We start from the raw sequence: 26074 nt of genomic DNA, 5'->3' as shown, positions 1-26074 counted from the left end.
CCCAAGCCACTGCAGTGACTGCTGGATCCTTAACCTGCTGAGTCACATAGGAACTCCATCTCCTTTTCCTTTTTGATAGATCTTATACCTAGGTTTGGTTTTTTTTTGTTTTTTTTTGGTGGGGTGGGAGGGGGGTAGATAGAGAATATGAGCAAAAACAAACAAACAAAAAACCCCCAAATCAAGACTCCTTTTCTGCAAAAATGAGGAAACTCTTGCATTTCTCCAGTGATTAGGAAAATCCAATATATCCCAAGTTTATTTCATAGATCTTAATCCAGTTTCATTTGCCAACCTCTTGAATAGAATGGGTTTGCACTACTTCATGCTAATTAAAACATGATGGAATCAGATTATTTGCAAAAAATGAGCAGCTCTGATCCTCTGGCTCCGTGGCTCAGCAGAGTCCACTGAGGCACACCTGTGCATTGCCTTGGTGAGAATTCCTGCTGAGAAGATAGCCCACCTAGCTTGGGTCTTAAGAGAGCCCGGCTTACCTAGCAGAATGCAAACAGCTCTGAACTTTGCTTACTGGATAAAAGGCAGCCTTAGCTTCCTATTGCTTTTTGGGTGGCAGGATCAATCACACCTCCTGCTCGTGATTCATCTCTTGGAGGTGAAGCTTCCTCTTGGGATGGATTGCTGGGTCTGAGCTCGGTCTTCTGAGGGGAGGGGAATAAAGGCTGGGAACAGAATAAGCACCCAGCATCCATCTTAGAAGGCTGCTCTATGCCCTGTGCAGCCAGGAGCTTTTTTTAGTGGTAGATTCACTGTCAGAAAATTTGCTTTTGCCGTGAATGCTACTTCGGATCATGGAGGAGTTTATGATTCCTTCTTTCCCACTGTGTAAATCTGGTGCCTTCATGAGGTGTCTGTATAAGTTTGTGTTTCCTGTTCTTTTTTAGCCCACATCAAAGTTGGCTGATTCCTGACTCTGGGGGTTCTAGGGCTTGCCCTCAATATCCACATTCTATCAGAGGGATAGAAAGGGACGGAGGTTCTTTCCACTCAAAAGGATTTCATGGTGACAATTTCACACCATTGATGGAGACCTGCTTCTGACTCTGCCCTCAGGACCCTGCTTTTCTAAATTCTTCACCGAATTCGAAAACGCTTGAGGGCTATTGATTTTTTTTTTTTTTCATTGTGGTTATCTCAGTGCCTAGGTTTGTCAAGGAGTTGTGTGGGAGGGGGAGTGACAACAGTGAGGTGACCATCCCACAGGCATTCACTGCACGCACCATCACCACGGTGGGGCTAAGACTTGAGGCACTCGGGGCTTCCAAAAGGGGTTGTCAGCTCCTTGCGCTTCCTGAATAATGCTGTTTGTTACTATTTTAGGAACCAAGCAAAATACTGGGGGGAAAGAAAACCCTTGCTCTATAGAAAGCCAGCACACAGAAGCCTCTATTGACACAAAAACCACCCAAGGAGTGACTTCTTCCAAAGCTCTAGGACTCCATTAAAAAGCAAGCTTCCTTGATAACTTGAATATCACGCGTGAGACACACGCACTTCCTTCTACGGACGTGTGCCCATTGTATTAAGAGAGGCGCATCTGCCATTTATCTCTGAAAAGGGATTTCTTTTGAGACGAGCACCTCCCCTCCCTGCGAGGCCCGGAAGCCATACTGACAACTGGCAGGATTAAGGCACATTGACAATGGGAGGATTATTTCCTAACCTGGTGTGTGACAAATGCCTATTAATAAATGAACAAGACAGTCCTGTCTCCATTTTCCCCCAAAGGCCCCTCACCCACTGACCGGAGCTGAGGCATCCAGGAGGTTACTGACCTCTCCTGTCCAGCCGCCTGCCTAGAGGCCTTCTGGGCACACTGAGACCCCTCGGTGCAGACGGAGGTGGCTAAGGAGGGGCCCAGGCTTCAGCACCTGGGTCAGGAGAGCTGCTCTCCTGCTCCTGGCAATGCCCCTCTTGCTTTGTTCTTGGCGTTTCCATTGACTGAGGACAAAATGCTTCCTTGTTAGACAAAATGTACACGGGGGAAGCTTGCCCAAGCAGTTTTTCTCAGGGAAGAAAGGAAGTTGTTTGAAAACCTTGATTGGCACCGAGACCTCAGAAGCCTGACTGGGCGGCTCTGGTTCCCAGCAGACCTACTTTCTCTGTTTTGCCAAGTCTGTTTCCTCCCGCACTTCCTGGCGTGGGGCTCCGGGGATATTCCCCTGCAAGGTCACAACAGGTCTGCATTCTCCTCTCTCCAGGATTTCTCCTAAGAAATGATCTTTTTAAAAAAGGCAACCACTAATGTAGTTCTGGAGGAAAGAAACCTTTGAATGAAAGATGGCTTAACACAGTGGCAAAGGGAGGTTCAGCTGCTGAACAGAATGAGTTACTCTACGACACCAGAAAATACTCGGGAAAAGAATGAGGAATGGGCTTCTGCGAATGAATGAGTCACCCGCTTCCCCATCTCCCGCACAGCCCTGAGTTGGGGAGATGCTGGCACACACACACACGCATGCCTGGGCTTGCACACCTGCCATGACACACTGCAGTCTCTTGTTCATAGTCTGTGAGGGAGATCGCCCAGCCATCATTCAGGGAGATCAAAATTGAGGGACAAATCACAAGTCCCCAAATTTTCTGTGGCAATTAAACAGTTTCTAGGGGCTGGGAGTAGTCGCCTCTTGGAGGGTCCACTGTCCAAACTGTAGACCCAGGCTCATCACTGACAAGACTCTTGCAGGACGTCATGACTAGAGCAGCTCAAGGATCTACCTCTTTTAGCCCCTACAGGAGACTCAGGTCAGCTAGAGGTAGTGAATTCCTGGAGAACTCTGGCCCCACAAACCAAACCTCAAAGATGCCTCCGAGTCCTGGTGGTGGGGACAGCTTTCCTGCAAATGGAGGGATTTGGATGCCTGGGGCAGGGGGTTATTCAGAGGAGCAGGGGGCTGGTGTGGACCATGGCAGAGAGCAGAATTCAGGGGAGTCCATGAAGCTTCCTTGGAAACACTATTTAAAAAACTTCTTTGTATAATTATTGATAACGCTGAACAAGGACTGCTTAGAGACTCTGCTCAAAGTAAAGTACTTTGGAAACCCCAAGTATTTTAACTGAAGCATTTAAAGACAGTATGGTGAGAAGGGGCCTACGACACAGAAAAGATCAAAGACCCCTCCTCCCACAAGGATGTGGATGCCTTGGGAGTGGGGAGAGCAGTGTGGGTGTAAAGACGCTACCCTGCCCTCAGAGCTTTCACTCCATCTAACCCTGCTGCCTTGTAATGCTGTCCACATGCTTGGCTCCCCCTGTGCCTCAGCTTCCTTATTGCTAAATCGGTAATAACAACACCCTTGAACTTCAAAATCAGACATCACATGCCTTGCCCATGGCCATGGCTATAGCCAACTCAGAACCCCTGCCATAAGGCACAGAAAAAACTATTGATCTGTCAGCACTGCTGAACTGCTCCGTCCTTGTTCTGGACACAAAACAGGATGTCCCACCTCCTTCATTCTGCAAGAAATTTCCAGGAAATGGTCAACCCCATCGTCACTCTAACTGCAGACTCAGCACAGGCAGCCTGGGGCTCAGCTGAATTTCATGGGGACTATTCTGGCCCAAAGGAGGTCCACCTTATCACCGATTTGCTGTGTTACCTGGGGAACCCTGCCAGTCTGGGACTGCACTGCCCAGTTCTCTTCTGCATGTGTGTATTTTCTAAGACAAGGTGACAGAGCACAGCTAACATTATCACAGCACCCTTAAGTGCCTCTTAGCTCTTGTTTGATGCAGTGCTTCTAGTGACATGCTCTTAGGGGTCTTTTAAGCATAGGTGGCCAAGAGGACAAAATTTTCCGTTTTAGGGTTGGGGGCCTCCCATCGGCCCCACCTCCCCTCTGCCCTACTCCTCATCATTAGGGAAAAACATCCAGGCAGACCGAAGATGCAAGACTCTTAAGACAAAGGGGAAGGAGTGGGATGGATGGGCATTTGGGAGGTTTTTGGATGCAAACTGTTATATGTGGAATGGATGGGCAATGGGATCCTACTGTACACCATAGGGAAATATGTGTGATTGCGTCACTGTGTTGTACAACAGAATTTGATGAAGCACTGTAAATCTATACTTTAATAACAATAATAATAATAATAATAATAATAATAATAATACTCTGAAGACAAAATACTGAGCCTGCAACTTAGCTGATGCCATTCCTCTGTCCCCTCGTGCCCAGAGCCAACAGGTGCAGACCTGGTGGCTCTGGAGAAGGGTGGTGGTGGTTTCAAGGGTTGCTGAAGAGAAGTGGGGGAAATGAGAAGACCCTTTTCAAAGCTTGTCATCTCAAATGAAGACACACTTGACCTCTGATCCCCTTGTCCTCAACAGGTACTAAAATTGGAGATGGGAATGGGCCAAGGTTTTGTGCCCATTCTGCAGATGGGGGAAGCTGAGGCAAAGGGGCCTAAAGCAAACTTTTCTGGGGGCAGCCTACTAACCTTTATGAAAATCACAGGTTGGTGGGGGCCATATGCGTTGTGTAAATGTCTTTAACTTTCCTTTGAAGCAAATTTCATTTCATGATTAATGCTTTTTATTTTCTTTACTCCTGTAATGGGTTCAGACTAGCAAAGTTAGGAGGAGATAAAGAATGAGGCAGCTCGTCTGGCCCACGGCATTTTTTCATCATTTTTTCCATTTGCATCAGTGGGAAATTCAGGGGGCAGGCTGCCCGTCAGAAGGACTTGGAAGTAAGGCTCATCACAGTGGTACCCAGAGCGCTGACAGACGTTTCCCAACACTGCCTTTTTTAGCGTGAATTCCCTGTTAGTGGAACCCTGGGCAGCTCATGGAAGGCTGTGAGATCATGACTTGGCTTCTTCGGGGGAGCCCTGGAGTCAGAAGGCGAGAAATGCCATCACTTACCCACAGATGACCCTGGCCACTTACTCATCTCCCCCAAGTTTCATCTGCATCACGTAGAACAGGAAACTGGGATGTTATAATTGAACAAGACAATATGTCCAAGTAAGGCTTTGCTATTTTCAAAATGCTGCCCCCACCCTCTGCCAAGCACACTTAACTATAAAACATGCCCACCTTTTGTGGCTGGTTATGGGTGTCTGATCACCTTGTACTCATCAAGTAGAAGGCAATGTGGCTGGAGGTCTGGAGGGGTTGGGGATTCCCACAGAGATACCCTGGGTAACTGGGGTGAAAGGTTAAAGGCCAATGAGACAGATCAGCTGACAATTTCTTCATCTATAAAAGGGGACAATAACAACACTTTTCTTCTTTCTTTTTTTTTTTTTTTTGCTTTTTAGGGTCACACCCATGGCATACGGAGATTCTCAGGCTAGGGGTTGAATCAGAGCTGCAGCTGCCAGCCTACACCCAGCCACAGCAACGCAGGATCCAATCCATGTCTGCAACCTACACCACAGCTCATGGCAATGCCAGATCCCTAACCCACTGAGCGAGGCCAGTGATCGAACCTAAGTCCTCATGGATGCTAGTCAGATTCATTAACCACTGAGCCACGACAGGAACTTCAATAACACTTTTCTTTGAACACTGGAGGGAATAGAAGAGATAGGATTATACAAAGGATAATACCTTGGGCTTGGGCTTATTAAATATGCACAGCCATCATCGTGAACACCATTGGGAACTCCCCACTTGGTGCCCCTACCACCACAGAAATAAGCCCAAATACTGCACTGGGGAGTTCCTATAGTCAGCTCTGCTTTCACTATGCCAAAGATAACATGTTGGTAGAATCCACTGTTTTTGGAAGTGGTTTTCTCCAATATCAAAGGTTAGGAAGACAGATTAAAAAAGGATCAAGAGGCATCCAGTTGATTTATAGCCAAGACAGGCTACACAGTATTTAAGGTATTTATAGTAAAAGCAAAGAAAAACAATGCAGAACGGAAACATTATACAAGCAATGTTGGTAGGAGAGCTGGAGAGCAGTATTAAGAAAACATTTTGATTCCCATTAGATAGTGGTACCACCTTGTCCATACAACTGAGCAGGACACTATGGGGCCTTCCTGGGATAGACCCTCCCTATAGCTTCTGCTTTAACTCCTCTTTGAAGTACCCAGATAACAGTATCTGATACACATTTCCTTAGTTGTTCTGCAGATACTGAAACCCCCACCAAATGACAGAAATGAACACATCCCCTCTGGAGTCTGGCTGGGACCAGGAAATATTTGTAACAACTTACTGCCTTTACTTTACTTTTTTTTTTTTTTTTTTTTTTTTTTTTTTTTTTTTTTTTGCTTTTTAGGACCACACCGGAAGCATGTGGAGAGTCCCAGGCTAGGGGCTGAATCAGAGCTACAGCTGCCGGCCTACACCATAGCCATAGCAATTTGGGATCTGAGCCACATCTGTGACCTACACCACAGCTCACGGCAATACCAGGTCCTTAATCCACTGAGAAAGGGCACAGATGGAACCCACATCCTCATGGATCCTAGTCAGGTTTGTTAACTGCTGAGCCACGAAGGAAACTCCCTTACCTTTACTTTAACTTACTATCAATCAGTAAATTGTGTATAAGCGATTGCCTTCGCTTGCCCTGCCTTTAAAAATGCTTTGCTGACAAGACATGGAAGCAACCCAAATGTCCATCGACATAGCAATGGATAAAGAAGATGTGGTACACATATACAATGGAATACTACTCAGCCATGAAAAGAATGAAATAATGCCATTTGCGTCAACATGGATGGACCTAGAAATTATCATACCATGTGAAGTTAGTCAGATGGTGAAAGACATCTTATGATATCACTTGCATGTGGAATCTAAAAAAAAGGGACACAAATGAACCTATTTGCAGAAGAGAAACAGACTCATAGACTGAAAAACTTATGGTACCAAAGGGGACAGGTGGGGGCGGGGAGGAAGGGACGGACTGGGGGTTTGAGACTGGCATATGCACACTGAGGTATATGGAATGACTGGCCAACAGGAACCTGGTCCACAGCATAGGGACCACCACCCAGTATTCTGTGATAATATGTATGGGAAAAGAATCTGAAAGAGAATGGATGTGTACATGTATAACTGAATCTCTTTGTTGTACAGAAGAAATCATCACAACCTTGTCAATCGACTATACTTCACTTTAAAAAAAGGAAAAAAAAATTCTTTGCTGAAGCCCCTTGGAGAGTTTGGGCTTTCTGAACATTAACTGTCCCAGACTCCTTGCATGGTACCCTGTCCTAAACGCTGCACACTCCTTTACCAAAGCAGGTGTCAGGAGACAGGCTTTACCACACACAGGTGAGGGGAGCCAAGTTTTGGTTTGATAACATCGCTGTTCCTGTCTTCTCTGTGCAGTGAGCCCATCATCCCTGCCCAAACGGGAGAGCCCATTCAACAGCTGTAGCCCCCGGCGTGCCCACGCTACAGAGCTCAGCCACCATGGAGCTCTTCAGAGGGGCTGGTGCCCCTCACTAACACCTTTCTCAGAGTGCTTAGCAGAGGGGGTGTCCTCCGAGTCTGCTCTGGGGACAAGGTGAGCAAGTGGGTGTGCAGGGCACCCATGATAAATGCCCCCAACAGCAACCTTCATGCCAGGGTAGAACCTCACTGAATGTAGAACCACTGAGTCCAACTTTCAGCCAACCGACGAAGCCACCTCTTGGAGCCACGTCTGGCTGCTTGAGTGAACATTACATTCAGAATCCGTACCATCCTCCTTATTGAATTTCCTAGAATCCACTCCTACCTTCATTCCTAAAGTTTTTCCCAATATAAATGAGCGAAATCTTGTAGTTCTTCTGGAAGAATGCCCCTTATGGCCTCTCCCCCAACTTGTGCTCGGAAGGCTATGCCCTGGGGACCAGACACCACTCTATGCACCTCTGGGGATGGTCTAGGCTGAGGCAGGACTCCTGTGCCCCACATCTGTCTGCTCTTTACGGACCACCTGTGTTTCTGCCTGTGGAGATAGTTCTTGGGGAAGCAAAATTTGCTGACAGAGATGCTCAGCTCTATTCTGGTGTTTTGCCAGAGATTTTATTTTACTTTGATTTTGAAATTGAAGAATCCTTCTGGTCGGGAAAAAGGCCAAGGAGAAGAGTCTCAGGAAATGCCTGGGAGCTCTCCAACCCAATGGTCCTGCTCTTTGGAAATGCCTCTAAACCATCTTCGCAGGTCAGGGTGTGGGAGGCTCAATATTCACCTCCCCTGCCCTGTGACTCCCATCATGGTACTTCCTTCAGGTGCTGGAAGACCTGGTGGAATGGTTATCAAAGACAGATGGTGAGCTCAGGTCTACTGTGGATGATAGAGATGGCTGGACCAGCTGGGAGCTTCTGGAATGCCTCTGCTGCAGTAACACCTAAGCCCAGTGGCCCAGGTGCCCCACACATTTTCTGTCTAAGCCTCACAGTAACTCAGGGAGGGAGGTATCACCCCCTTTTATGGATGAGGAAATGGAGCCTCAGCCTTCCCCACGTGCTTCTGCGACATCCATACGTGCTCCTGATGGTCATGATGACAAGACAGGGAGGTGGGCTCGGCCTGCCTCAGGTGATGAGACAGCAAAGATGGCTGATGGAAGAGAGGAGTGAGGTGAGGTGAGAAGGCAGGGTGGGCTTCTGGGTCAGCTGAGGGGGATATGACTTATACTCTGGTTACAATCCTCCAGCCCCCTTCCTCTTCTCACAGATTGGCAGGCTGCCTACTCTCCCACTTTTTTTTTTTTTCTTTTTCTTTCTACGGCTACACCTGTGACATATGGAAGTTCCTGGGCCAGGGGTCAAATCAGAGCTGCAGCTGCCACCTAAACCACAGCTTGCTGCAATGCTGGACCCTTAACCCACTGAGTGAGGCCAGGGATCAAACCCATACTCTCGTGGTGACTATGTCAGGTCCTTAAACTGCTGAGCTACAATGAGAACTCTATACTGCCTATTCTCTTGCTTTTCCAAATTCCCTGGATGCAGAAGGGAGACCAACTCAAACCATTCCATTTTATTCCTGTTTTAGAAGCACCTCCTTAAATGTTAGTTTTGAAAAGCCTAGAACTGGCAGCAAAATGGACTTTTCAGATGATCTAAGAATTGAAAAACTCAGGCTGCTTCTGAAATGTACATGAGAAAGTGCCTGCCTTCTACACGCAAAGCAACCCTCTGTGGAAGAGATTCAGACTCAGAGCTCAGCCACCGAGTTTGATGCTTTGAGACTAATTATTGACAAAAGGATATAAAGTTGAAAATTTTAAAACAATTGGCCATCAGTGTACAAGTGTAATGAGAACTGCTTCTTTCACCAACAAGTAAGCTTAATTCTGAATTACTTGGAAATAGTTGGAAACTTTCTCAAGATAAAGTTTTGGTGGGAGAGTTGGGACTTCGGGTCAGACAGACCTGCAGACTTTATCCTTCATTCTGTGAGGTCCTGGGAAACCCACGAGAGCTCAGTTTCTTGTAAAATGGGGACGGTAACACCTTTAAAGGGCTGGGGTGGGGATCAAACCAGAAAATCACACGGTGCAAATGCTTTTAACTAACAGTGAGAACGGGTGAGCCCAAGACACCTCAGTTCTGCTTCTCCTTACCCTTCCTGGTCTCAGGAAGAGAATTTCTGCACATGTCTTAAGCATTCCTGCAAGAGTTCCTTTCTGATTCAACATCTAAAAAAAACTGAGTTGGGGCTAAAATTTTTGGTAACTGGTGATCCAAGAAACAAGTCAAAGACATGGAAGCACCGAAGTCAAGTTAACAGCCTGGTCTTTGGTACCTTGAAGAGAAAACCAATTTAACTGACTAGACTTTGAATACAGAGGCTTCTTTCCCAATGATTGCTGGACAGAAGTGTTAATTGTTACCTACACAACCGTAAAATTAGTCAGCAACTTCCAGCTAAAGCTCCCATTCCAAACAATCAGAGAATAAGTGGAAACCAAATCCTCCCAATCAAGCTTAAGAACAGGATGAGAAATAAGAACACGGCACCCGCCAGTCATGAGGAAGGTGAGGATTTAAATCCTTGGGGGACAGAATTCTGGTGCTTCTGCCTTTATCCTGCTCCTCGGATATACCCCATGCTGGGAGTTTACAATGCAAAGCTGCCAAGGCAGGGACGTGCAGGAAATGAGAAATCACAGCTGGGCCTGTGGGCTGGCGGTGTCTGATTTCTGTCAGGAGGGAACCCAGCAGGAAGAGGACAGACTCAAAAAGTACAACTATTTTTTTTTTCTGCCACGCCCGCAGTGTGCAGACAGTTCCGAGCCACAGCAGTGTTAATGCTGCATCCTTAACTGCTAGACCACCAGGGAACCCTAAAAAAGCACAACTCGTGAGACTGCTGCCAATATTCCAGCTGAACCGCAGCCTTAGACGCAGCAATGCAGCTGCCCACTTTCCTTCCACGGAAATTGCATCTGCCCTGCAATGCGACCTCAATGCACAAGTCCTCCTTGGGGTGGAGGGAGCTCTTGGCAATTGTGTTTTCTGCCTTGAGCCTCGTTCACAACGATGGGTCATCTCATTGGCATCCTGGTTTTGTTTGGGGTTCATTTGCAATTTGGGTTGTTGAGAACCGAATCAATCAGTCCGAAGGGGATTAGAGAACAATCTTCCCCATCCCTCCTCTCCACACTTGGAGGAGCCTCCCACCCCTCCCCCACGCCTCAGTCCTTGCTGCTGGGACTAAATCTACAAGCGTGCCAGTGCCATTAACTGACATTCATCAAAACACTCTCCATTGTTCGCAGACATGAGCGGCCGAGAGGTGGAAATTACTTGGCATTTCATTTTAATCTGTATTGAAGACTTGCCTGACAAAACATATTAAGTGTAAGAATTGCCGGCTGGGAATGAAGCTCTGTTTATGGAATGCCCCATATTTTCCCTTTGCTAAAGGAAAGGCACTGACATGCTCCCCCTCCTTCCCCACCTTCTACAGCTCGCCAGCCCCACCCCACCATCATCATCATGAAACCTTAACATTTCATTTCCTTTGTGAGTGCCGCTTTGGTTAGCAGTGTTGATAAAATTGTAATAGACATTCGGTGCCTCTGCACCAGCATCTAAGATTAAAAACAAGAACACCCCCCCAACAAACTCTGCCTTTCATATGGTGTTACTGGTGGCATCTCTCCCTTAGGGGGGGTACTTTGTGGCCATGTAGAGACAGACCACAAGGCTGTGTGCTTCTCCGGAGAGAGACTGTCACCAAAGGCCTCCAACAAAGAATGGCTGTCATGCTAATGGATGCGCATAATTACCAAGGGACCTGATCCTCCCTGCTGAATTCTGAGGGCTGCTGGTCGCCAGAACCAGCGACCAGTGCAATAGCACGTGCCCCACGCTGGCCATTCTAGTTCCTCTTCCGTGGATCCTCAAGTTTACCCTTTTATCTTCCAGGGTAATTTCCCATTGTATTGAAAAATAAAAGTACTTAAAGGCTCTCAGAGATGGAAGATTCTATTTTTCCTTCTTTTTCTCGTCTCTTTCTAGATGAGGAGGCTGTTTTGGGCGGGGGAGGCGCAAGGCGAGTGTTGCACACTTTCTATGCTGGCTGGTCAAGTCAGGCACAGGGACCTAGAACAAAGAGAAATGATGGCAGACCTTGGGACAGTGGTGGGGGGCTATTACAGGTCAGCAGAGACACTGGGGCTTTGCCCATTTCATGCTTTCCTTGCCTAGAAGCCTTCTGATGCTGCAAACTGGTACTGTCCTGGGGTGGATAGGGAGAGAAATCCTAGTCAGCTGTGTGCTTGTGATAAGATCTGTGCCCAGGGCCATTCCAGGGTTCTCCTTCTTGATGCACTTTCTACTTCCAAGCTCTGAAGTGCCTCAAGCCTCTGAAGGCAGGGAGTCTGACCTTCTGGCCTTGCTTTGCTGACCTTGGGGAGGGTTATGTAGACCAGGGTCTCTCCAGGGAGCCTCTGTGGTCCCTTACTGTGGCTGGAAATACCTAAAAGGTGTTCTTCTTAGCCCTTCCATTGCGCCTTTGCTGATTTCAGGGTTGGGGGAATCAGGTGATCAGAGCAGAGGGAAGGACAGGAGAGAGGCGATTTCTGTTGTCCCCCAGGTAAGGTGCAGCTATCAAAGGCCTCAGCCAGGGCTCTCCCAGAGGGGGCTTTCCCAAACCATCTAACTACAAGCCCTGGGGGGGTTCTGGCCAGGGCTGTTCGTGCATTTCTTGTGACAGGGTGAAGACCACAGGAATCCCCAGGTTTGTGGAGGGGCAGGAATTGGGGGGGGACGACACTTCAGAGTGATGGAGAGGCTGCCCACCTGGGTGAAAGCTTGTGGGCTAGATGCAGAGGTTCTGTGCCCCACCACAAGCATTAGACCTGTCTTGCCTCCTTATCCCCAAGGGAATACCTTGGGTCAGGTTTTGGTGAAAGCATTTATGGTTTTTGGAGGGTATGCGAGTGCTTTCCCGTAATAGAGGGTATAAAGCCACTCACTGATAAATTCAAAAGGCAACTATTGCAGGCTGGCACCCAAAGAGAAGAATCCATTTGTACCAGTCACGCCCTGAACAGATCCAGCCCTTCCTTCCTCTCGTGTCCCATCTAGGATACTGTGATGCACCCGAAAAATTCATACCTTTGCAGCCCAAAGACATGACCTTTTGCAATGATCTGCAAAATTAACACATACCCTGTTTGAAATCATCATTTCAGTCTGTTACCTTTTGATTTGTAAGAGAGACTTGCATATGGCCCGGTTTTAAGGGCAGATGTGTGTGAATGGTAATTACTTGCTAAGAATCACTGGAATTAATCATACAGTAAAGTTATGTCGTATCTAGAAAGCACTGGCAAGACGATTCAAATCTGTGGTCCACAGTTCTGACTCTGTCATTTAAAAATTACGTTAGAAGATAATACATGCTCTGTTAGCTTCCCCTGGAACAAATGGAAAGTCTTTGTCTTCAGGAAGTAGGTAATTTCTCAGATTATCAAATGGAGTCTCCCCCAGTTCCTTGACCCCAAGTTCTACCTGTAAGATGAGGGCATCCAGCTGAGACAGAGACTGGAGTGGGGGTGGGGGGGTGCCCTAACCATTCCCCTACTGCCCTGTCTCATCCCTACCCTTCACGTTTGTTTGACTTTCATCACAGTGCATATCGCCGCCTGGACGGATGTCTTCCTGCTTTACTTACTAGGACTTCACAGGACTCTCCACTCAAGCATAAGGTCCATGTGGGTGGGAATGTGGTCTGACCTGTTGTCTCTGTATCTCCAGCTCTGAGAGTGGTGCCTGGCAGACAGCAGATGCTCAAGGTGTGCTTGTCGGATGAATGACTGAGGAGCAGCAGCATCACCCCACAGAGCTGCCCAGCCTCCCCTTGATCTTTGCAACCCCCTGGCTTTGCACTGAGCAGAACTGAGTAAGCAGTTCAGGAGAGGCTTGTAGAAGCTGTAAGAGAGCAGGGGGAAACTAAGCACAGAATTAAGGAAGCTAAGAGCTATACATCGGGGGAAGCACTGAATATTATGATTAGAAGCTTCGAGATCCTGGTATCTCAGCCTGGGAAAATCATTGTGAGGTCTGCATTTTTAAGACTGGAAATAACTGCAGAAAAACAGGAAGGGAGGAGGAGAAGGAAAGAACTGTAGAAAGCAGTGAAGGTGAGTACAATCAAAGAGTCACACAGCAAAGTCGAGAAGAACTGTGTGGTACTGTCCAGTACTTTGAATGTGCATGTGCCTGTGGGCATGGGTGAACCTGGCTCACATCAGTGAAAACACCGAAGGCCCTGGAGGACTTAGACAGGAACCTTTTCAGCTCCAGGGACAAGAAACAGTTCTTTGACGATTTCTTCTTCCAGACCCAACCACAGGTAAACATAAATTCCCATATGCATGTCACATAGTTCCCACAGAAACGTCTCTTAGAACCTAGCCCATCATTCAAAACCTGGGCGGTAGGGGGTTGCGGGGGGAGTCTCAACTTCCAGACAAGCAGTCTATAGATTTCATTCCCTGGCCTCAATGTGAATGTCCCTTGTAGGTTCTGTTCACTAGTTTCTTTGCTGGGCCAGTGACATTGACTCATAATTCCCAGGCCTTCCATTTGTCAGGCAACCTTTTCTTGAAACAGTAAAAGGTAGTATTAGTTGAAAAACTTAACTTGCTAATAACTGATAGTAATAGAATTACATTACATAGCCTAAATATTTTTGGTAATATATCTGGCCTGTTCTTTCATGAGCTTTTACATCCCTAAAACATTAATAAAGAGGAGGGTAAAAACAGGTTTCAGGCTGAAATGGTTGCTTTTGTATTCTGGAATGAACCCCTGGATACTTTGTTGGGAAACGTCTCCTGTGTGACCTAGAGGACAGACTTGTGGTTGCCATGGGCGTGGGGGAGGGATGGATGGGGAGTTTGGGATAAGCAGGTGCAAACTATAATATATAGAATGGATAAGCAAAGTTCTACCGTGTTGCATAGGGAACTATATCCAATCTCCTGTGATACACCATAATGGAAAAGAATATGGAAAAGAATGTATATATGTATAACTGAATTACTTTGCTGTATGGCAGAAATTAATGCAACATTGTAAATCAACTATACTTCAGTGACAACAAAAGAAGAAAATGCCTACTGTGTGCGGAGTGAGGACACACTGGAGGGCTGAGGTCAAAGCCCTTGACACATGGCAGGGCTGCCAGCCATGCTCAACCATGAGCCATAACTGACCCAGTCACATTTGAGGTGACAGGGCTCTGAGGTGTGCTACCCATCTTCCACTGGGTGACCCTCTTACGAATTTAGATTATTCAAAAAGATACTGCAATGAATGATGGGAAAATATGTCCTCATCTAATCATGAGGAGACAGCGGAAAAATCCCAAATGAGGGACATTCTCTGTTCTCTTAAAATGAGTCAATGTCATAAAAGACAAGAAGACTGAAGAGCTGTTTCAGATTATGGAAGATCAAAGAGACACGGCACCCCAAAGCCACGAGCACTACTGGGCTGGATCCCGGACGCAGAGGGAAAAGAAACGGCTTTACAGGATATTATTGCCACAATGGCTAAGTCCGAATACGGACTGTGACGGTGCAGCAACGCAATCAGCCCGAGATGAATTCAGCTGTACCAGTACTCTCATATCAATGTGAAGGCTCCTGAATTGGATAACTGTATTTGATTATGTTTTCAGGAAATACAAGCTGAAAGATTTAAAGATAAACTCACTGAAATGGCTTAGGAAAAAATGTATGCGTATATAAGTATGTGTAGATATGTGTGCATGTATAAGTGTGCGTGTGTGTGCATGAGAGAGAGGGAAGGAGAAGTGATAAAGCGATTACTAATCTGGGTCCACAATATATAGAATTCCTTGTACCATTCTTACAACTCATAAGTTCTAAATTATTTTAATTTGGAGGGACTAATTTTTTTTTTTTTTTTTTTTTTTTTTTTTTACTATTTTGAAATACGTTATCAGTAAATACAGGCAACTGTGGGGCATTTTTTTTTCTTCATTTTTTTAAGGAAGCAGAAAAAAGTAATACTTAAGTAACTGACACCACACTGAATATCAATTTATTGCAGTATTTCTTTAAACTCCAACATTACATGATCGCAGTAATTACTAATTCATGCACTACACAATCTTAAACTACTTCTTAATTTTCTGTCTCACTGAAAAGCTGCTTTGGGAGGAAATATGCTACTTTACTTTTACATGGAAGTAGATAAAACAGATAGTTTACACTTTTCTTCCACTAGCATCATGTGGCTTAAATCACGCAATGCCCTTTGGCTTTTTAACTAAAGCAGAAAAATAAATTCCTAGTGTTCACTCAAAGCTTCTTCCTGCTCCTGCTCCTACTTGGCATCTCTGGGGGTGAGTGCGGCTGGAGGTCGTTGGGAAGCCTGCCTACTTCTCATGTCTGTCCAGTTATTAAGAGGTATTCACTCTTTGCAGGCAAGGTCAACACAAATGCTGCCTCTCTGACACTAAAACATCCTTTCTTCCATTCAAATGGCAGATGATCAAAAGGATCCAAGCAAGACTATTTTGCTTGGCACGTGGCCTAAAAGTTCTAAATTTATGTACTCTATTTTTTGCTTCTTTCTCAGATTGGATTAGTTACTAGGCAACTGAAGTATTTAATTTCATTTGCTAATAGTTACATTTTAATCGAGGCAGCTAGTGTACATGAAGATGCTGCCAGTACAAACACAGCCCGACTCCAGTCTCCATTCTGTGCACCTCCGGCAGTGCACACCCTTCCATTCTGATGGCAGACAAACTACTCATATACATATATTTTGCTTTTTAGGGCCACACCCATGGCATCTGGAGGTCCCCAGGCTAGGGGTCAAATTGGAGCTACAGTCGCTGGCCTACACCACAGCCAAAGCAATGCGGGATCTGAGCTGCATCTGGGACCTAAACCATAGCTCACTGCAACACCAGATCCTTAACCCACTGAGCGAGGCCAGGGATCGAACCTGCAACCTCATGGTTACTAGTGGGATTCGTTTCTGCTGCGCTACAACAGGAACTCCAAACTACTCATATTCTTGCCTTTTATCTGGGGATTGTTTGACTTTCACGTACAGGAAACGGGATGACTCTTTGAAACTATAGAAAATAATATTTTAAGTAATTTATTTGCCTCATTCAAAAAGCTACCTGGTTGTGGCATCCTAAGCCCACCTGTGGATTTCTGGATCAAGATGGCAGACCAAGCATATATGCGTTCTTCCCCTCACCAAGGAGAAAAATAAATCCTCAGGAGCATGGAAAGGACACCATCAGTGCTCCAGAAATGTTGATAGGTGGCTGAAGGTTGAAGGAAAAATAGAATGGTGAAAACTGCTAACTCCCAACAAGCCCAGCATAGCAGTAGGCTCAGCAGTCTTCTTAATGGTGTGCTGAACACCCCCACATTTGGAGAAAGGGCATACGACGGGGGCACCTACGAGGGAAATGAGTCACAAGATAAGTGGACCAACCTCTCCTGCTCCTTCCGCCAGCATGTAAGAAGGCTGGATGCAGTGTGTAGGGGTGTTAAAGAAGGCTGGGGGTAGTTCCTGTTGTGGTGAAGCGAAAATGAATCCAACTAGTATCATTGAGCATCCAGGTTTGATCCCTGGCCTCGCTCAGTGGGTTGGAGATCTGGCAATTGCTGTGAGCTGTGGTGTAGGTTACAGATGTGGCTTGGATTCTGTGCTGCTGTGGCGTAGCTCCGATTTGACCTCTAGCCTGAGAACTTCTATATGCTGTGAGTGCGGCCCTAAAATACAAAAATGGAAGGGAGGGGAGGGGAAGGGAGGAAGAAAGCTGGGAATTGGACAGGATAGGTGGTGTCCACTTGGAAGCGGAGTCTAGAACATCAGGTGAGAGGACACGGTTCCCTCAGCAGAGCTGAGGGTAAGGGAGGAAAGAAAACAAAACACTGCACATGAGTCAGCTCTGGGAAACGGCCTCACCTCAGGGCAGAGCTTCCCTGTGGGGCCCCATGAGGGTCCCGGCTGGCCTGGCTCTCCTCCCAGGTGTCCTGCAGGGAAACCTGCTGTCCTGCCCCCCACAAAGTGACATGTGGTTCTTAGCCGTCCTGCCCATTTGGGAGGAGGATCTGCAGGGAAAACGAAGCATGAAATTGCTGAGGAAACACGTGACAGTGACCAACACTTATCCACACCTTTCTGTATTTTAATACGTGAATGGACAAGCAGGAATTAGGAGACACTGGAGGAAATACTTTTCATAATAGAGAAAGATGTAAACAATCTGAACTGGGCTCCAATGAAACACACACACACACACACACACACACACACTACTGCTATCTTCAGAGGAATACTGCATTGTGAAAACCAGAATAGGATGCTATAAAAACAGAGCCATCAAAGAGCAAGAAAGAGTCCTTGGAAGTTAAAAATATGTAAAAATTTGGTAATATTTTGTCTTGTGGGAAGAGTAAGCTACAATGTCTGATTAAAATTACATTTTCCAATTAGTGGTGAGAATTAGGTGCTCTGTTTTAAACAACTAAAGAAGAATAGAATGTAGACATTAAAGTACCAAAGGAAAAATGAAGAAAAAGAAAACCCTAGGAGTACAGCAATAAAGAAAAGGGAGGCATGTCAAGTAGAAAATGAAATAAATGACAAGAATAAGTCCAAACATATCAATATTCACAATAAATAGAGTGTAATTTTTCTACTAAAAGACAGACTTTCTGATGCGAAATATTTAGAATGGAACTGTATGTTATTTACCAAAGACAAATGGCACAAAATAAAACAACTGGAAAGAAACCTTATATATATTATCAAAAAGAAAGCCAAAAAATGCAGTATTAACATTAGACAAAAATAGAATTCACGGTCAGAAGCAAGGGACTGTTTTACATGTATTATATATATATAATATACATATATATACAATATATGTATTACATTGTAAAGATACAATCCAGAAGATAATAGTTACAAAGGTTTATCACCAAACACCATGGCATGGAATTACATAACAAGTGTTAGAAATGCAAGCAACAACTATTAAATCCATGATCATGGTGGGAAAATTTAGCACATCTTTCTCAGAAATTGACAGATCATGGTAGTTCCTTGGTAGCGCAGTGTGTTAAGGATCTGGCATCATCACTGCTGTGGCTCAGGTCACTGCTCTGGAACTGGTTCAACCCCTGGCCCTAGAACTTCCACATGCCACAGGCATTGGCTAAAAAAATAGGAAGAAAGAAAAGAAATTGATAGATCAAATAGACACACACACACACACACAAAAGGTAAGGATACAGATGATTTGAATACAAAATCATCAAGCTAGATGAGTTTCATTTAAACTCAGTTCCCAACTAAAGACAACATAGGTTTAAATTTCCATTGACTGCTTAAAAAAATCTGACCAAGTATTTGGCCACAAATAAAATCTCAATAAAACCCTCTAAAGTGAAATACTACAGCCTTTTGGGTTAGTTAATTTAGAAAAGAAAATCAAAAGAAATTGGAGACCACATAGCAATGAATGATAATGAGAGCACTCAGCTCAAAATTTACAGGATGTATCAAAGAGGGATTCCACATTTCAAGTGCATTTGGAAAATAAGATAGATGAAAAATGCACTGAACAATCAACTCAAGAAGAATTTTTTAAAAAGAGCTAAACCAAGTAGAAGAAAGGAAATCAATAGACATAAAAACAGGAGCTGATGAAATAGAAAACAAACAAGCTGGTTTCATCATTAAAATCAAAAGATGTTTGAAGACCAATAAAAGAGACCAGTCTGTGAAAAAAATAAAATAAACAAAACACAGTTAGGACCAATAAAGAGGACATAACTACAGACATGGATTTCATTTCAAAATAACTGGAGATATATATGCAAATTCCAACAGATTTGAAAAAAATAAATTTAAAAGTAGAAATGAAGCGATTTTCCAGGAACATAAAAATGACTAAAATGAATCAACAAGAGGCAGGAAAACAGAAGAGACCTGTTAACTACAGGAAAAGAAAATTGAAAAGATAGTCAAAGATTCCCCTCTCTCCCACCTCCAGCCCCCACCAACCAGGTCCCAGGACCAGATGGTTTTACTACTCCCTCCTCCTTTTTTCTCACTTTTAACACCTTTAAAGTTTAAAGTACATATTAGTTCCTGTGCTAGACTGTCGTGGAACATGGAAAGTATGTATGATTCTCAATTTATTCTACAAAGCTCATATAACTCAGATACCAAAAATGGATAGGGTGACACTAATATAGCAAAGTACATACCAACAACTCAAAATGCCTATGAAAGTCAGGTGGGACATTTAATAAAAAGAAATTCAATATTCAATAGGACATTTATTATTTTTCTTCTTTTCTTCTTTTTTGGCCACCGTGTGGCATATGTCCTCAGGCCAGGGATCAGACTCAAGCCGTAGGTGCAACCTACCCAGATCCTTTAACCCACGGTGCCGGGACAGGGAGTGAACCTGTGTCCTAGTGCTACAGAGACGCCGCCAATCCCATTATGCTACAATGGATACTCCTAATAGGACATTTAGCATCAATTTAATAGAGTGACCATAAGGAGTGGTCCAGGGCAGCATGGAGAACATAGGCCCCCAACTGAAAGAGGTCATCGTTTGGTGTAAGGCAGGGATCAGAAGGACAATCTTAATAATGCATACATATGCAAAAATCCTAAATACAGTACCAAATCAAAATTAGTGGTGTCTTAAAAGAGAAATACCATGACTGCGGAGCGTTTTTCCTCCAAATGCAAAGAACACTCAACATCAAACAAATCTATCACTATAATTCTATTATTAATAGATGAGAGGAGGAAAAAAGAGCACACGATCACCTTGGTAAATTCAGCAAAGGCATTTAATAACACTGCAAATCCATGTGTAATAAAAAATCTTAATAAGCTAAGTTCAGAGGAAACACTGATAAAGGACAGAAACAAAAACCTACAAAATAATCTACTTAACATGGAAAGATGAGGAGCAAGAGAGGGACAGATACCTGCCACTGTCACTGCTGTTCCATAGGACACCAGTGGTCTTGGGAGAGGCAGTGACAGAAAGAGTGAGGTATAAATATTGGGAATTAAGAGAAGAAAACATAGTTTTTTTTTTTTTTTTTTCCCTGTCTTTTTAGGACTGCATCTATGGCATATGGAAGTTCCCAGTCTAGGGGTTGAATTGAAGCTGTAGCTGCTGGCCTACGCCACAGCCACAGCAACACCAGATCTGAGCCATGTCTGTGACCTACACCACAGCTCACTGCAATGCGGGATCCTTAACCCACTGAGTGAGGCCAGGGATCGAACCTGCGTTCTCATGGACGCTAGTCAGTTCTGCTGAGCTACAAAGGGAATTCCAAAACATAGTTCTTTTCAAAGTATGTGATTATTATCCTCCAAAATTCAAGACCATTATTTTGGAAATGATTAGAACCACTAAAATTGTTCAGTAAGGTGGCTAGATACAGGATCTATTTCTCTGTATCTATATCTTTGTATCATGGATACAATGGAGAGATAGAGAGATGAAAAGTGGAAAGAAGAAAAAAGACCTGCTAAGGAACTTGGACCCCAAAGAATGCCATGGCAGCGAGTTTCCTGGGTTGTCCTTTTGCTTCAGACACCCCAGACTTGCAGGTACAGGCTCAGACAAAAAGACCTAAGAAAAGTCTGCTCTTTGTAGCCAAAGGACCAGGAAGGAAGTTTTCTAAATACACAGGAGATGAAAAGGAAGGAACTTGGAACATCAGGATGAACAAAAATGCAAAGAGTGAAAATATGGGTAAATGCAATATATTATGCCTCTCCTCTTGAATGTTCTAAATTACATTTGATGGTTGAAACAAAATTATAACACTGTCTGATGGATTCTAAATGTAGGTAAAGGAAATATTTAAGACAATTATAAAGAGGGGAGGGTTAAAGGAGTTTTCCACTTCACTCAAACTGGTAAATGTTGACAGCACCAGACTGATAAATTACATATATACAAGTACACATATATACATACATACTTGTAATACCCAGAGGGGTAGGGAGGGAGAGAGAAGGGGGGTAGGGAGGGAGGACAATAAGAAAGGAAAAATAAAATGGCCGATATGCTCTAATGTATCAATAATTACATTAAATGTAAATTATCTAAATGTGCCAATTGAAAGTCAGAGATTGGCTGAGTGGATAAAAAACATGACCCAACTGTATGCTGTCTATAAGAAACTCACTTCAAATATAATGCTAGAGATAATTTAAAAGGATGGAAAAAGCTGTATCATGCAATCATTAATCAAAAGCTAGCAGGAATGGCTATATTGATATCAGGTAAAGTAGGCTTTGGAGCAAAGAAAATTACTAGAGATAGAGACAAATATTACATAACGTGAGAAGGTCAATCCATCAAGAAAACATAGCAAATCCTAAATGGTATGCACCAAACGACAGGGCTGCAAATATGAGAACCAAAACCAGATAGAATTGAAAGGAGAAACAGAGAAATGCACAATCAGAGTTGGAGACTTCAACATCCCCACCTCAAAAGCTGATAGAAAAACTGGATGGAAATAACCAAGGATATAGAGGAGCTCAAGAACATCATCTACCAACAGCAACTAATCACTTTTATAGAATATGCTACCTGACAAGAGAAGAATATGCATTCTTTTCAAACGCCCAGGGATGTATTCAGAGAAAAACAATATTTAGAGCCAAAGTTCAAAAAAACCGAAAGAAAGAAAAAAACTGAAACCATACAGAGTATGTTTCAGGGCACAATAGAATTAAACTACAAATAAATAACAAAAAGATAACTGAAAATTCTCCAAACATTTTAGATACTGAACAAAAGACTTTGAAGCGATCCATGGTTGAAAGAGGAAGCCTCAAGAGAAATAAAATCAAACACATAGAACTTAATTAAAATGGAAATACAACATATTAAAATCTGTGAGACACAGCTAAAGCAGTGCCAAAAGGGAAATTTTTAGCACTAAATGCTTATTTTAGAAAAGAGAAAAAGCCTCAAGTAAATCCAAGCTTCTACCTCAAGAACCTAGAAAAAGAGCAAAATAAACCCAAACTAAGCAGAAGAAAGGACATCATAAAGAGCAGAAACCAGTGAAACTGAAAATAGATTAAAAAAAAAAAATGAGAAACAAAAATCTGGTTCTTTGAAAAAGCTTAAAAAAACTGACAAATCTCTAGCAAGGTGGATGAAACAAAAAAGAACAAAACACAAACTATAGGTATCATGAAGTTACAACAGAGGCCATTACTACATACCTTGAAGATATCAAAAGAGTAAAGGTTATTATGAAGAAATCTACACACATAAATTTGACAACTTAGATAAAATAAACAGTTCCTCAAAAAAAAAAAAAAAACTACCACAAACCAAGAACCCACCATAAAACAGACAATTTTAATGGTTCTATAAGTATTAAAGAAATTAAATTTGTAATTTAAAATCTCCCCCAAAAGAAATCTGGCCAATATGGTTTCCTAGGAGAAGTCTACCAAGGAAGAATTAACAATTATATACATTCTCTTCCAGTAAAGAGAAGAGGAGCAAACATTTCTCAGCTTACAAAGTAATATTATCCTAATATCAAAACCAGGCAGGAACAGTATGAAAAAGAAAACTAGCGATCAACAGCCTTCATATAAATAGATGCAAAAACTCCTTAAAATATTAGCAAATAGCTGTGGTGCAGTGGGTTAAGAATCTGACTACAGTGGCTTGGGTTGCTGTGGAAGCACAGGTTCAGTCCCTAACCTGGTGCAGTGGGTTAAAGGATCCAGTGTTGCTATAGCTGTGGCTTAGCACATAGAATTCAGCAATATATAAGAGAAATTATACACCATGACCAAGTGGGCCTTATTCTAGAGATGCAAGCTAGTTCAATGTTCAAATATCAATCAATGCAATCCACCGTATTAACAGGATAAGAAGAAAATTACAAGATCATAACAATTCATACATTAAAAAGTACCTGACAAAATTCAACATCCATTCATGATAGAAACACTTAGAAAAATAAGAATACAGGGTAATTTCCTCAACTTGAAAAAAAGCATTTACGAATCATTGTATAGTTAACATACTTCATGATGAATGACTGAAGGCTTTTCTCATAAAATGGAACAAGGCAAGGAGGTCTACTTACAACACTCCTGTTCAACACGATACTAGAAGTTCTAGCCAGTGCAATAAGGCAAGAAAAAAGAGATTTATAAAGAATAAGAGGTAAAATATAGAATTCTCTATTTCTAGATAACATGAGATTACATAGAAAATCCCAGTGAATCTGAAAACAAAACAAAACAAAAATGAATAACTACTAGAACTCATGAGGAAGTTTAGCGAGGTCATAGAATACTAGACAAATACAATAATATACAAAAATCAATTTTATGTATGTTAGCAATGAATGTATGAACACCAAATTTAAAATATAACACCATTTATAATTGCTAAAAAAAAGAGAGAGAAATACATGTAAATCTAACAAATTTGTACAAAACTTGGATACTGAAAACCACAAAATGCTAATGAAAGAAATCAAAGATCTAAAAAAATGGAGAGACATACTGTGTTTATGGATTTGAAAATTCAACATAGTAAAGATGACAATTCTGCCCAAGTTGATTTAGGTTTAATGCAATTCTTTACAAAATCCCTCTATTTTGTAGATACAGACCACTATTGTACAATTTTTATGTAAAGGCAAAAGTACTAGAATAGCTAAAACAATTTTGAAAAAGAATAAAGAATCACTCTGCCTGATTTTAAGACTTACTATAGAGCTATCACATGGTATTGACAGAAGGAGAGATATATAGATGAGTGGAAAGAATAGAGAACCCAGAAATAATTCCATATTTCTGCCCACCTGATTTTTGACAAAAAAGCAAATTTCAGTGGAGAAAGGATGACTTTTTCAGTAAGTGATGTAGAACAACCTGACAACCATATATGAGAAAAAAACCTGGAGTTCCCGTTGTGGCTCAGTGGTTAACAAATCTGACTGGGAACTGTGAGGTTGCGGGTTCGATCCCTGGCCTTACTCAGTGGGTTAAGGATCCGGCGTTGCTGTGAGCTATGATGTGGGTCACAGATGCGGCTCAGATCCCTCGTTGCTGTGGCTCTGGCGTAGGACGGTGGCTACAGCTCCGATTAGAACCCTAGCCTGGGAACCTCCATAAGCTGCGGGTGCAGCCCTGGAAAAAGACAAAAAGACAAACAAACAAACAAACATCACCCCGATCTTCTTAACTTAAATTCACATCTTCTACAAAAATTAACTCAAGAGGGATGACAGACTTACATATAAAATGTAAAACTAAACCACTTAGAAAAAAACATAGCAGAAAATCTTTGGGATCTAGGGCTAGGCAAAGAATCCTTAGATGTGACATGACACAGTAAAAGAAAAAAAAAGTTGACCACTGGACTTTTAACAAAATAAAACACACTAGGCTAGGAGGAAATATTTGGAAGCCACATATTCCACCAAAGACTATTATCTAGAATATATACACACGGAACTCTGAACTCAATATTAAAATATCAAACAATCCAATTAGTAGGTGGGTAAAAGACATCAACAGACATTTCACTGAAAAGGCCACATGGAAGGCAAATGAGCACAGGAAGAAATGTTCAACACAACTTTCCATTAGGGAAATGCAAATGATGAACTATCAGCACACACCTATTAGTACAGATGAAATTAAAAATTGTGACAGCACAAAAAGGCTGGAGAGGACTTGGAGACGTCGCTCAGACATTGCCTATGGGAATGAAAAACGGTACAGCCGCTCCGGAAAACAGTTTGGCGGGTGCTTCAAAAAACAAACACATACTTGCTGTATGACCCAGTAATTGTACTTCTGGGCATTTGTCCCAGAAAAATGAAAACTTATGTTCACATGAAAACCTGTACGCACAATTGTTCCTAAAAGCTTTACTTATAATCATCCCAAACTGGAAACGAAAATGCTGCTACAGTGGTAAATGACTGCACAAACTGTGGCCCATCCACCCATACCAAGGAACCCTACCTGACAGTAAAAAGGAGTGAGCTACTTAAACATTTTTTATTTTTATTTAAAAAACATTTATTGGAGTAGTTGATTTATGATGTTAATTTCTGCTGTACTGCAAAGTGATTCAGTTATACACACACACATTCTTTCCCATTGAATGCAGTTCCCTGTGCTATACGGCAGGATCTTGCTATTTATCCATCCTGCACATAACGTTCTGCCTCTGCTAATTCCAAACTCCCAACCCTTACCTCTCCCACCCCACCCGTCCCTGCCCCAAAAGGAACATGCTACTGAAAACGACTTGTATAGATGTCAAGGGCTTATGTTGAGTGGGAAAAAAAAAAAGCTAACTGGAAAAGGTCACATACTGTATGATTCCATTTATACACTGTCCTCAAAATGACACAATTACAGAAGTAGAGAACAGGTTAGTGGTTTTGACATTGAGGGTAAAAGTGTGTGAGACTATATAGGGGGAAGCATGAAGAAATCTTTGTGGTGATGAACAGCTTTTCACTTTTTTCTTTGTGGCTGCACCTGCAGCAAATCCAAGTTCCCAGGCCA

At 43.1% G+C, this 26074-nt stretch overlaps 1 protein-coding gene across 1 annotated transcript in view; it reads right to left on the bottom strand.

Annotated features, from left to right (window-relative positions):
• The window catches only part of LOC110256583 (splicing factor 3B subunit 4-like), a 122657-nt gene continuing 96666 nt past the window's right edge, over positions 84-26074 (bottom strand). The window contains exon 3 of the mRNA XM_021071722.1: positions 84-5175. Coding sequence (XP_020927381.1) covers positions 5108-5175 — 68 coding nt within the window. The 3' untranslated portion in view covers positions 84-5107. The remainder of the gene's footprint in view (positions 5176-26074) is intronic.

The sequence above is a fragment of the Sus scrofa genome, chromosome 13 (genome assembly GCF_000003025.6).
Source record: "Sus scrofa isolate TJ Tabasco breed Duroc chromosome 13, Sscrofa11.1, whole genome shotgun sequence".
NCBI classification, from domain to species: domain Eukaryota; kingdom Metazoa; phylum Chordata; class Mammalia; order Artiodactyla; family Suidae; genus Sus; species Sus scrofa.
Note: the sequence above shows the minus strand (reverse complement) of the source record. Positions and strands in the feature narration are given on the sequence as shown.